The sequence below is a fragment of the Schistocerca nitens genome, chromosome 2 (assembly GCF_023898315.1).
Source record: "Schistocerca nitens isolate TAMUIC-IGC-003100 chromosome 2, iqSchNite1.1, whole genome shotgun sequence".
NCBI lineage: Eukaryota > Metazoa > Arthropoda > Insecta > Orthoptera > Acrididae > Schistocerca > Schistocerca nitens.
Genome location: NC_064615.1, coordinates 762,075,675 through 762,088,024, shown reverse-complemented (window position 1 = coordinate 762,088,024; position 12,350 = coordinate 762,075,675). Strand labels below are relative to the sequence as shown.

At 44.9% G+C, this 12,350-nt stretch overlaps 1 protein-coding gene across 1 annotated transcript in view; it reads left to right on the top strand.

The window, feature by feature from the left end:
* Positions 1–12,350, top strand: part of LOC126235313 (circadian clock-controlled protein daywake-like) — a 69,417-nt gene that overhangs the window by 29,676 nt on the left and 27,391 nt on the right. The window contains exon 4 of the mRNA XM_049944035.1: positions 6,743–6,876. Coding sequence (XP_049799992.1) covers positions 6,743–6,876 — 134 coding nt within the window. The remainder of the gene's footprint in view (positions 1–6,742; positions 6,877–12,350) is intronic.

Here is a 12,350-nt window from a genome sequence, read left to right as displayed (position 1 = left end):
TGTCTCCTACCCTTTGGTGCACCTCCTGACCCCATTTATTCATCCCACCCCCTCTGTCCCCCCCCCTCTCCTGCTGTCCCCTCCTGTCTCTTCTCTTCCCTCCTATCAGGCCTCCCCTCCATCAGAAGGTCCCTTCCGTTTTCTTTTTCACAGTTTCAATCTTTGTTGTGTATGCTACTCCTAGTGCTGTCGTTTTGGTGCTGATTTTAATACTGTGGCATACTTTCATCTTATGCTTGTGACTCCAATGTGTTATAAGTGCGATGCGCATCGTCAAATGTGCTTTTTATCTTCATGTGGGCCTATTTTAAATTATATCCCACAATGAACGTCTCTGTCAGATGCCGATATTTCGGCAGATGAACACCCCATCTTTTCCAAGGTAACAAATGAAACGAGAGATCGATGTGGTTGGCAACTTAAACCATCGGTGGAGAAGGCTACGTCAAACCTGAAACAAGACAGTGTTTGCCGAAAGACAACATACACCAAAAGCAACAATCGCCACCACACAACAAAACAAAACCAACACTAAATATTACCGTTTGGCGGTTGTCGATGACGTTACCTGACTGCGTTCCCATAAGTTATTTGTATGACTCCACTTACGAAAGTACGACCAACCAGTAGCTGATCACAACGCTGTTATTTAGCCTAACAGTATCTACATGCCACATGAACAGGGCAGTAGCTGATACGATACTACAAATGCGATATGTCATTCATGAGGAGTATCACGACTTCTTCGAAATTTATACTTATGGTGCAAAATGCCAGCAGAAAAACAATGTAAGTTGTGTTATTTTCTGCCGAAATACTGCGTACCACCGACAATTTTTGTTCTTAAAAGAAACGTGTCTGTCTTCTCAGTAAAAAAATTTGCCATTCGCAGAACAGATATTCATTTTGGAACACTCTCACGGAACAAGTTTCTAATCGAATTAGAGTATGCTTCAATTATGCAACATGATACAGCACCTTATGTACTTCTGCATATCAATTAAGAAGTGGAAGAAAACAAGATAGTTGGCTAGCAGGCAGAATTTGTTGTAAGAGCCCCACATGAGGAAAATGTTCAATGAAAATATCAGACAAGAAAAAGAGTCAATGATATGTGACAAAAGCTATAGACGAATTGAAATTAAAAGTTTCGTTAAAAAATTAGACCTTAAAGAGCGGGAAAATGGGTGGAAGCAATTTAAAATTGGAAGTGTACAGACAGATATTCCTCAAAAACGTAAAGGAAACAGAAAACAAAACCACTACTTCGCCAATAAGGAAGAGATTCAGCTGCGGTACTTTTCTTAGTCATTTACGTCGAATCTGTTTACCTGAGATTCCTTGATGTGAGTGTGATTCTACATTAACGGAGATTTAAATTATGTTCTTCTCTACTGGCGTTAGGGCAATCAAAACAAAAAGATCTACCGCTCCTTTTTGTGAAACTTGGCCATCAGCTACCTACTGCTGTCGACTATTTGTTTTCCATGGGCGTTACCAGTGTGTATAAACTATTAGCTTTACTTTGCGGTAAAGTAAGACATTTATTTAAACAAAACTATAGTAAAGTATGAATAGAATATCTTGTAATGTATTAGTTTTTAAGAAACCCTGTAATACGTAGACGATTGTATGGTAGTATGACGAAATGCTGATGTAAATAAATAACTACAGGGAGGGCTATTCGGAAAGTAAGATCCGATCGGTCGCGAAATGGAAACCACTATGAAAATTAAAAATGTTGTATTTGCAACAGCTCATTGTCTATGGCAAAATATTGTCTTCATAGCCGGCAGATCATGTGAGCAGAGATGAAACTCAGGAGGAGCCAATTACTGGCTGTATAATGGGTTATCAAACACTTCTTATCGAAACGGCTGCAGGAGCATCTTCATTGCCTCTGCAGAGAGCGGCATAGAACTAGCATTAAGAAGGAAACACATGACAGTCACGAAGCGTGGTGTGGACTACATGACATCAGGCGAAATCTCTCATCAGGCCCTCAAAACTGGTGGGAGACGCTACTTATCTAGGCATCTTCACGTGCCCACAGTGCTCTCAGAACTGAAAAGTGTGGCGTGACGCGATGGACTAGAGACACCGCCCAACACATCTGCGCAAAGCTTCATCGGATTTTCACTGTTTCCATTTCGCACCCAATCTGACCTTAGCTTCCGAATAGCTCTCATACAGGCTTTGATTTTAGAGCTGAAGCCGGTTCATCGTGAACAAAGTATGGTAAGCTATATGGTTTTCCAAGTATGTCTAATACCCATAACTTCTTGAGTATGAGAAAATACACTGGTACTTATAAGCTAGTGTAACATTTTCTTTTTGAGAGGTAATTGAACCAAATTTTGTACATGTTTTCATTATGGTATTGGCAATAATCCTGACTTTTCGATTTATTTTGTGAAATAATTTCAACAGGATGTTGCTGGATTCAAGAACGCGTACTATCAGATAAGGAACATTTTCTCAAAGTTTACTTTACTTATCTCCTTCAAAATATTGTAAGTATTCGTAGTAATTGAAAACAAATCTGTGGACCAGTTTAAAAAATCAGTCTTGGAACACTCGCAACATTTAAAAAAAAATTATATGTATGATACTAAGCAATTATTATTTCGCAAAAAAATTAAATAAATTTGACAGTAATGGACTTTGAAATATTTTGTACCACAAGATTTGTATCACATTATGCAGAAAGTCAGAAGCAAATTTCACCTCTGCAATGGTCCAATAGAAAATGTTCCTTACACATTGAAGAATGAAAGTTGCGAGAAATGGAGGAAAAAGATTTTTGTTAGTATCGTGCCAGAAACAAGTACACAAAAGTTTATTTAACAGGAATCCACAGCTAAAAGCTTCATTTTGAATATAACTACCGCCGCATCTGTTTATTTCGATAACACGACTGATTTCGTAAACTTAGCGACATCATCAGGTGAAGTCAATTATAATGTGATGCAGGAGTGCGTTTGATATTAAACCTTTCGCCCAATTTCTAGAATTTTATTCCAATCTACAAAACATGTCGCACCCCATGATAAACTAATGTAGAATGGAGGCCAGTAGTCGGAACCATGTTCTAGTAGATCCGACGCGCGGCGCCGCATCGTGTTGTAATTGACTTGATGATGTAACTAACGTTACGAAACCTGTCGTGCTTTTGAAATAAAGTACCTACACAGATACAGCGGTGGTTTTATTCAAGAGAAAAAAGTACCTTAATGTCGGTCATAAACATACATATGGTCTTTTTGGACTTTATGTAGCTCTTTTCTTCTGTCGTGCCATTTTGGCAATATCTTTTATCGACCGTCAGAGCGAGCAATACGCACATCATCAAACTTCTTCAATAGGTTTTCAGTGGGGGAAACCTGTCTAAAATACTAGTTTCATAATGGTCCTGATTCTTATAGTCTTACCATCACTGAACACCAGACAAAGATCATATGAGGAAATTTTAACAACAGTAGATGAGCAAAATTTTGTTTTTGGGCGTCTCTTCTAAATGTTATTAAAGGTTTCTTTTGGGCTTGTGTGTTCCACCTAAGGCGCATATCTTCAATAAGTCGTAATTAATCATGTTGTAAATAGGCTGACAGCCTTCTATACTCTACGTATGTCTTCTCTGATGGCAGGAAATAATAAAACATCGCAAACAAGGACAGAGTCGTGTAGAAAAGAGGGGCGCGATACTGCGCGTTAGTAGAAACAAGATGGCTTCTGCATCATTCTAGCAGAATGAAATTCTGACAATTCCAGATGTACCCTTTTCCGGTTAATGGCTGACGCTACAGATCACACTTTATTATTAATTATAGTACAGAGTTACATCACCAGTTAATGTTACATTTTCAGCAAATACACCAATTCCTTTCATCTATACATGTATTTTTTCATCATTACTAGCTTTACGACAAGAGCGGGTATACAATGTAAAAGGCATATAGTAATATACATAACTAGGTCTAGGTTGCGATTTGGCATCTAATCAAGTCTTGTAGGCGATGACATCTCGGTCGACGAATGCTTCCAATCCAGGTAAGGAGGCATTCTCACATCGGACAATAGCCACAGTAAACCATCCACTTCCAGTATTCCCTGTGCCAGCATCAAGACAGAAATTAACTCGACATCCACGGAAAAATATAGGTCCATTCAATATAACACTTTGTGCTGTTCCATTAGTGCCAAGTTTATTTTCGAGGCTTATTATATTTTTGTAGACAGGCATGCGGTGGCGCCTTTGACGATACACACGTCGACGAGGCATAGTGCTTCAATGCTGTTGCAGATAGAGCTCACAGCGGAATGGTTCCGCTAGCGTGCACTGCCCGCTTATATAGGGAACGCGTGATCATGCTACCGATCAAAGTTTTTGACCAATTTTACATACATCCCCCCCCCCCCCCCCCCCCCCCCCCCCCGTACGGTGTGATTCCGATTGAAGTTCACGAATCTTGTCGAGGGTGGACTTGTGCTCATTGCATTACGTAACCTGGGGAAGGATCTCCAGTTTTATTTGCATGAAGTAGTTATACGAACGCTTACCGCCAGTCGTTCATGCAACGTGCCATTCTCGAATGGAAGGGGCGACAGTGGGACCTGAAGTACCATCCGTCACACAAACATCAAAGAGGCTTACGTAGCACAGCTGTAGATTTAATGTGAAAATTAACTTCCTAGATCATTTCTATGAACATTTAGAGTTTGTAGATGTTCTTTCTTTTTGGCGTAACTTTTCGGGAGCCCTGTGTGTCCAGTAGTTCCAGTTCTTCTTGTTTATTTATTTAAGAGACTTAAGGGTCTTTTTACGTTGATCAAAACACCCAACATTACCAGGGCCGTAGCAGCTTAAGAAAAGTGAGAAAAAATGATTATCAGGAAATGAAGTAATTAATTGGCGGGTTATACATTAGCTAGGAACCGAGAGTTAACACCTCGTCTTGCAGTTCTCTACATGCTCATACAAAAGGTGACGTTAGCAGGCTCTACACAGACGGCCGTAGCGTAGGCAACACTCTTTCGCTGTACACTCTGGGATGATAATGGCACTGAAACAGAGGATGACACGCGTAAAGCTGAAATGCTAAACACCTTTTTCCAAAGCTGTTTCACAGAGGAAGACCGCACTGCAGTTCCTTCTCTAAATCCTCGCACGAACGAAAAAATGGCTGACATCGAAATAAGTGTCCAAGGAATAGAAAAGCAACTGAAATCACTCAACAGAGTCAAGTCCACTGGACCTGACGGGATACCAGTTCGATTCTACACAGAGTACGCGAAAGAACTTACCCCCATTCTAACAGCCGTGTACCGCAAGTCTCTAGAGGAACGGAAGGTTCCAAATGATTGGAAAAGAGCACAGGTAGTTCCAGTTTTCAAAAAGGATCGTCGAGCAGATGCGCGAAACTATAGGCCTATATCTCTGATATCGATCTGTTGTAGAATTTTAGAACATGTTTTTTGCTCGCGTATCATCTCATTTCTGGAAACCCAGAATCTACTCTGTAGGAATCAACATGGATTCCGGAAACAGCGACTGTGTGAGACCCAACTCGCTTTATTTGTCCATGAGACCAGAAAATATTAGATACAGGCTCCCAGGTAGATGCCATTTTCCTTGACTTCCGGAAGGCGTTCGATACAGTTACGCACTGCCGCCTGATAAACAAAGTAAGAGCCAATGGAATATCAGACCAGCTGTGTGGCTGGATTGAAGAGTTTTTAGCAAACAGAACACAGCATGTTGTTCTCAATGGAGAGACGTCTACAGACGTTAAAGTAACCTTTCGCGTGCCACAGGGGAGTGATATGGGACCATTACTTTTCACAATATATATAAATGACCTAGGAGATAGTGTCGGCAGTTCAGTGCGGGTTTTCGCGGATGATGCTGTAATAAACAGAGAAGCTGCAGGATTAGAGAATTGCTGGAAGATCTGCAGTGGATAGGCACTTGGTCCAGGGAGTGGCAACTGACACTTAACATAGACAAATGTAATGTATTGCGAATACATAGAAAGAAGGATCCTTTATTGTATGATTATATGATAGTGGAACAAACACTGGTAGCAGTTACTTCTGTAAAATATCTTGGAGTATGTGTACGGAACGATTTGAAGTGGAATGATCATATAAAATTAATTGTTGGTAAGGCGGGTACCAGGTTGAGATTCATTGGGAGAGTGCTTAGAAAATGTAGTCCATCAACAAAGGAGGTGGCTTACAAAACACTCGTTCGATCTATACTTGAGTATTGCTCATCAGTGTGGGATCCGTACCAGATCGGGTTGACAGAGGAGATAGAGAAGATCCAAAGAAGAGCGGCGCGTTTCGTCACAGAGTTATTTGGTAAGCGTGATAGCGTTACGGAGGAGGTTAGCAAACTCAAGTGGCAGACTCTGCAAGAGAGGCGCTCTGCATCGCGGTGTAGCTTGCTGTTCAGGTTTCGAGAGGGTGCGTTTCTGAATGTATCGAATATATTGCTTTCCCCTACTTATATCTCCCGAGGAGATCACGAGATTCGAGCGCGCACGGAGGCTTTCCGGCAGTCGTTCTTCCCGCGAACCATGCCCGACTGGAACATGGAAAGGGAGGTAATGACAGTGGCACGTAAAGTGTCCTCCGCCACACACCATTGGGTGGATTGCGGAGTATAAATGTAGATGTAGATGTACATTTCTTTACCGCAGGCGGACCGAACCTGACCGGCAGCACCTTGTCGTTGCAGGGTGGACCTGAACAAGGACCGCGCGAGGTTCAAGCTGCGCCTGCCGAGGCTCGAGATGACCAGCGACTACAAGATTGACGGCCGCATCCTGCTGATGCCCATCACCGGCAAGGGGCACTGCGAGGGAAACTTCAGTAAGTCCACTCACCCCTCCGACAGTTGTACTTTCTGCGTCTTGGAAAAGCTGCAGGGACAGATTATCCAACTTCATTAAAAGCCTACTCGGTGCATTGCCACATCGTCTTGTAATGTCTTAAACGGTTAAAGTACTAAAATATTCGACGCTCCAGCCGTGTTGCAGCGCCCTTCAAAAGGCCATAGAATCAGTTATTCTATAATATGATGTGGCAGTACATCGAGAGGGATTTAAATTATACTGAAGCTCGCCGCGGAAGTCTACGTTTGTTATTCCTTCAACCTCCAGTCTCTCTGATAGAGACCTGATGATCGACATAATAACTAATTTCTTCTTACCTGGATGTGAGCACGTGGTCAGATTGCAAAATCTTGTTCGCGTGCGTAGGCTATGCATGTAGAAACTAAAGCTCCAAGAGAGACAAGCCTGGCTTTCAGCTATCTGGGAGCACGCAGTTGGCACTTAAAGTTGAAGCCAGGACGGAGGCGTAGAGCTATTACGTGAAAGTACCGAGCAATGAAGCACACTGGACTCGCATGCGAGAAGGCTGTGGCTCAAATCCCAGTACGGCCATGCACATTTATGTTTTCCATGATTCTCCTAAATTGTTTAATGTAAATGCTGTGTTGATTCCTTCGAAAGAGCACGACCGACATTCTTCCTTTTCCTTCCAAATTTGAACTTGATTTGTCTGCAGTGACCTAATCGTTGACTTTGTTTCATTTTTCCTCGTAAGTGATCGAAGATTTCAGAAACGTTTTTATTATTCTACCCATCTCTCCTAGTAACATGTCAGTCCAGTGTCTTTCAGAACTACACTCCTGGAAATTGAAATAAGAACACCGTGAATTCATTGTCCCAGGAAGGGGAAACTTTATTGACACATTCCTGGGGTCAGATACATCACATGATCACACTGACAGAACCACAGGCACATAGACACAGGCAACAGAGCATGCACAATGTCGGCACTAGTACAGTGTATATCCACCTTTCGCAGCAATGCAGGCTGCTATTCTCCCATGGAGACGATCGTAGAGATGCTGGATGTAGTCCTGTGGAACGGCTTGCCATGCCATTTCCACCTGGCGCCTCAGTTGGACCAGCGTTCGTGCTGGACGTGCAGACCGCGTGAGACGACGCTTCATCCAGTCCCAAACATGCTCAATGGGGGACAGATCCGGAGATCTTGCTGGCCAGGGTAGTTGACTTACACCTTCTAGAGCACGTTGGGTGGCACGGGATACATGCGTACGTGAATTGTCCTGTTGAAACAGCAAGTTCCCTTGCCGGTCTAGGAATGGTAGAACGATGGGTTCGATGACGGTTTGGATGTACCGTGCATTATTCAGTGTCCCCTCGACGATCACCAGTGGTGTACGGCCAGTGTAGGAGATCGCTCCCCACACCATGATGCCGGGTGTTGGCCCTGTGTGCCTCGGTCGTATGCAGTCCTGATTGTGGCGCTCACCTGCACAGCGCCAACCACGCATACGACCATCATTGGCACCAAGGCAGAAGCGACTCTCATCGCTGAAGACGACACGTCTCCATTCGTCCCTCCATTCACGCCTGTCGCGACACCACTGGAGGCGGGCTGCACGATGTTGGGGCGTGAGCGGAAGACGGCCTAACGGTGTGCGGGACCGTAGCCCAGCTTCATGGAGACGGTTGCGAATGGTCCTCGCCGATACACCAGGAGCAACAGTGTCCCTAATTTGCTGGGAAGTGGCGGTGCGGTCCCCTACGGCACTGCGTAGGATCCTACGGTCTTGGCGTGCATCCGTGCGTCGCTGCGGTCCGGTCCCAGGTCGACGGGCACGTGCACCTTCCGCCGACCACTGGCGGCAACATCGATGTACTGTGGAGACCTCACGCCCCACGTGTTGAGCAATTCGGCGGTACGTCCACCCGGCCTCCCGCATGCCCACTATACGCCCTCGCTCAAAGTCCGTCAACTGCACATACGGTTCACGTCCACGCTGTCGCGGCATGCTACCAGTGTTAAAGACTGCGATGGAGCTCCGTATGCCACGGCAAACTGGCTGACGGCGGCGGTGCACAAATGCTGCGCAGCTAGCGCCATTCGACAGCCAACACCGCGGTTCCTGGTGTGTCCGCTGTGCCGTGCGTGTGATCATTGCTTGTACAGCCCTCTCGCAGTGTCCGGAGCAAGTATGGTGGGTCTGACACACCGGTGTCAATGTGTTCTTTTTTCCATTTCCAGGAGTGTAGTATACTCTGATGTTAAGTAACACAGTATCTGATCTTCCTCAAGCTAGTTTGTCCTGCCTGCTAGTGAAGCGTCCAGCTTCCTGCCAAGATCTTTCCTTGCCATTTAAGCACTGTGTAGCTTTTCCACTCACGCAATTTCATTTAACGTTAAGTCCGCAGACTACTGTATCTGGAGCGACAAGGCCAATTTTTATTTTTTTATTTTTTGCTCACTGGGGACATTCCTATGAATTATTTCATTATGTATATATTGGTCATCTCATCAGTAAACATTCTCTTACTTCTTCAAATTTTATGTTGCCCGCTGTGAGTGTAAGATGATCTATATATTTGACTAACTTGGTCTGGCAAGAAGGGATGCATTACAATTTCTGCTGAAATACTTGCAGTGTAACAACCTGGACTTCCTGCGCTTGCAGCGGCGAACTGAATCTCGCGAATGGGGCGCCGCGAAGCTGAGGAGCCAATATTTAAATTTGGCGCTTTACTACGACAATAAAGCCCGCTCTATTGGCCGTGCGGTCTAACGCACGGCTTTCCGGGCGGGAAGGAGCGCCTGGTCCCCGGCACGAATCCGCCTGGCGGATTTGTGTCGAGGTCCGGTGAACCGGTCAGTCAGTGGATGGTTTTTAGGCGGTTTTCCATCTGCCTCGGCGAATGCGGGCTGGTTCCCCTCATTCAGCCTCAGTTACACTATGTCGGCGATTGCTGAGCAAACAGTTCTCCACGTACGCGGTCACCACCACTACCCTACCACGCAAACATAGGGGTTACACTCGTCTGGTGTGAGACGTTCCCCGGGGGGTCTACCGGGGGCCGAACCGCACAATAACCCTGGGTTCGGTGTGGGACGGTGGAGGGGTGAAGTGGACTGCGGTAGCCGTCGTTGGGTTGTGGACCACTGCGGCTGCGGCGGGGACGGAGCCTCTCCGTCGTTTCTAGGTCCCCAGTTAACATACAATACAATACAATACAATACGACAATAAATTTTAGTGTTCAGAGTACCCTCCGTTTCAGATTATTGTTTATCGGAGAAATGAAGTAAGTTCACATATCTGTAAGGAGCGATTCTCCCATACGACCCAAATAAACCAAGATCGTCGCTATATGTACTCTGTAAGGATTCATAGTATACTTTGTGACGAAGAACACAAAAATCACAGAATAACTTCCGATTCCTGGTGTGTGTGGGAATGACGTGCACAATAATCTACAGTATTTGCAAACCACAAATGATTGTGAAGAAGACAAATCCAAAATGTTCGTCTTTAGAAAGGCAAAATGTAATCATTGGTGTGTAGCTTGTTTATCGAAAAAGCCATAAGAGTAACGGGAGAAATTCTAGCGACAGGATCGGGTGAAGTGGCTCAGTGATTTAAGCACTTTACCTCGTATTCAGGAGGAGCAGAGTGTAGATCCCCGTGCGACCAGACACAGTTTTTCTGTTGTTTCCCCAATCAGCTCAGACGATGCCGGAATGGCATAATTGAAAAGGACCATCCTACTAAGTCGGCTATCCCTGTACATCGCACCTTATACTCCGTCTTAAATGACTTTGTTATGAACTCATTAAACCGTGGTCTTAGTTACCTTCCTTCCTTCAATAGCTGAACTCAATTATACATTACTGGCCATTAAAATTGCTACACCAATAAGAAATGCAGATGATAAACGGGTATTCATTGGACTAATATATTATACTAGAACTGACATGTGATTACATTTTCACACATTATGGGTGCATAGAGCCTGAGAAATCAGTACCCAGAACAACCACCTCTGGCCGTGATAACTGCCTTGATACGCCTGGGCATTGAGTCAAACAGAGCTTGGATGGCGTGTACAGGTACAGCTGCCCATGCAACTTCAACACGATACCACAGTTCATCAAGAGTAGTGACTGGCGTATTATGACGAGCCAGTTGCTCGGCCACCATTGACCAGACGTTTTCAATTGGTGAGAGATCTGGAGAATGTGCTGGCCAGGGCAGCAGTCGAACATTTTCTGTATCCAGAAAGGCCCGTACAGGACCTGCAACATGCGGTCGTGCATTATCCTGCTGAAATGTCTGGTTTCGCAGGGATCGAATGAAGGGTAGAGCCACGGGTCGTAACACATCTGAAATGTAACGTCCACTGTTCAAAGTGCCATCAATGGGAACAAGAGGTGACCGAGACGTGTAACCAATGGCACCCAATACCATCACGCCGGGTGACACGTCAGTGTGGCGATGACGAATACACGCTTCCAATGTGCGTTCACCGCGATGTCACCGAACACGGATGCGACCTTCATGATTCTGTAAACAGAACCTGGAGTCATCAGAAAAAATGCCATTCGTGCATCCAGGTTCGTCGTTGAGTACACCATCGCAAGCGCTCTTGTCTGTAATGCAGCGTCAAGGGTAACCGTAGCCATGGTCTCCGAGCTGATAGTCCCTGCTGCTGCAAACGTCGTCGAACTTTTCGTGCAGATGGTTGTTGTCTTGCAAACGTGCCCATGTGTTGACTCAGGGATCGAGACGTGGCTGCGCTATCCGTTACTGCCATGCGGATAAGAAGCCTGTCATCTCGACTGCTAATCATAAGAAGCCGTTGGGATCCAGCACGGCGTTCCGTATTGCCCTCCTGAAGCCACCGATTCCATATTCTGCGAACAGTCATTGGATCTCGACCAACGCGAGAAGCAATTCGCGATACGGTAAACCGCAGTTGCAATAGGCTACAATCCGACCTTTATCAAAGTCGGATACTTGATGGTATGCATTTCTCCTCCTTACAAGAGGCATCACAACAACGTTTCACCCGGCAACGCCGGTCAACTGCTGCTGTGTATGTGAAATCGGTTGGAAACTTGCCTCATGTCGGCACGTTGTAGGTGTCGCCACCGGCGTCCAAACTTGTGTGAACGCTCTGAAAAGCTAATCATTTGCATATCACAGCATCTTCTTCCTGTCGGTTAAATTTCACGTCTGTAGCACGTCATCTTCGTGGTGTAGCAATTTTAATGGCCAGTAGTGTAAGTTTCTTTGCTTGTTTTTACACATCCTAAGGACTGGGAAAACTTCTATTAAATTTTATTCATGCGTCTTTCACGTCATTTATGTTTCATAGCACCCTCAGGAGCCTGTGCAATAACGTATACATATAGATAAATGAAACGTAATTTTGTAATACTTTTTGCAACTGCGGGGACATTGCGCCATGTGGCAGGCAACCCTGATGACATCGCTGCC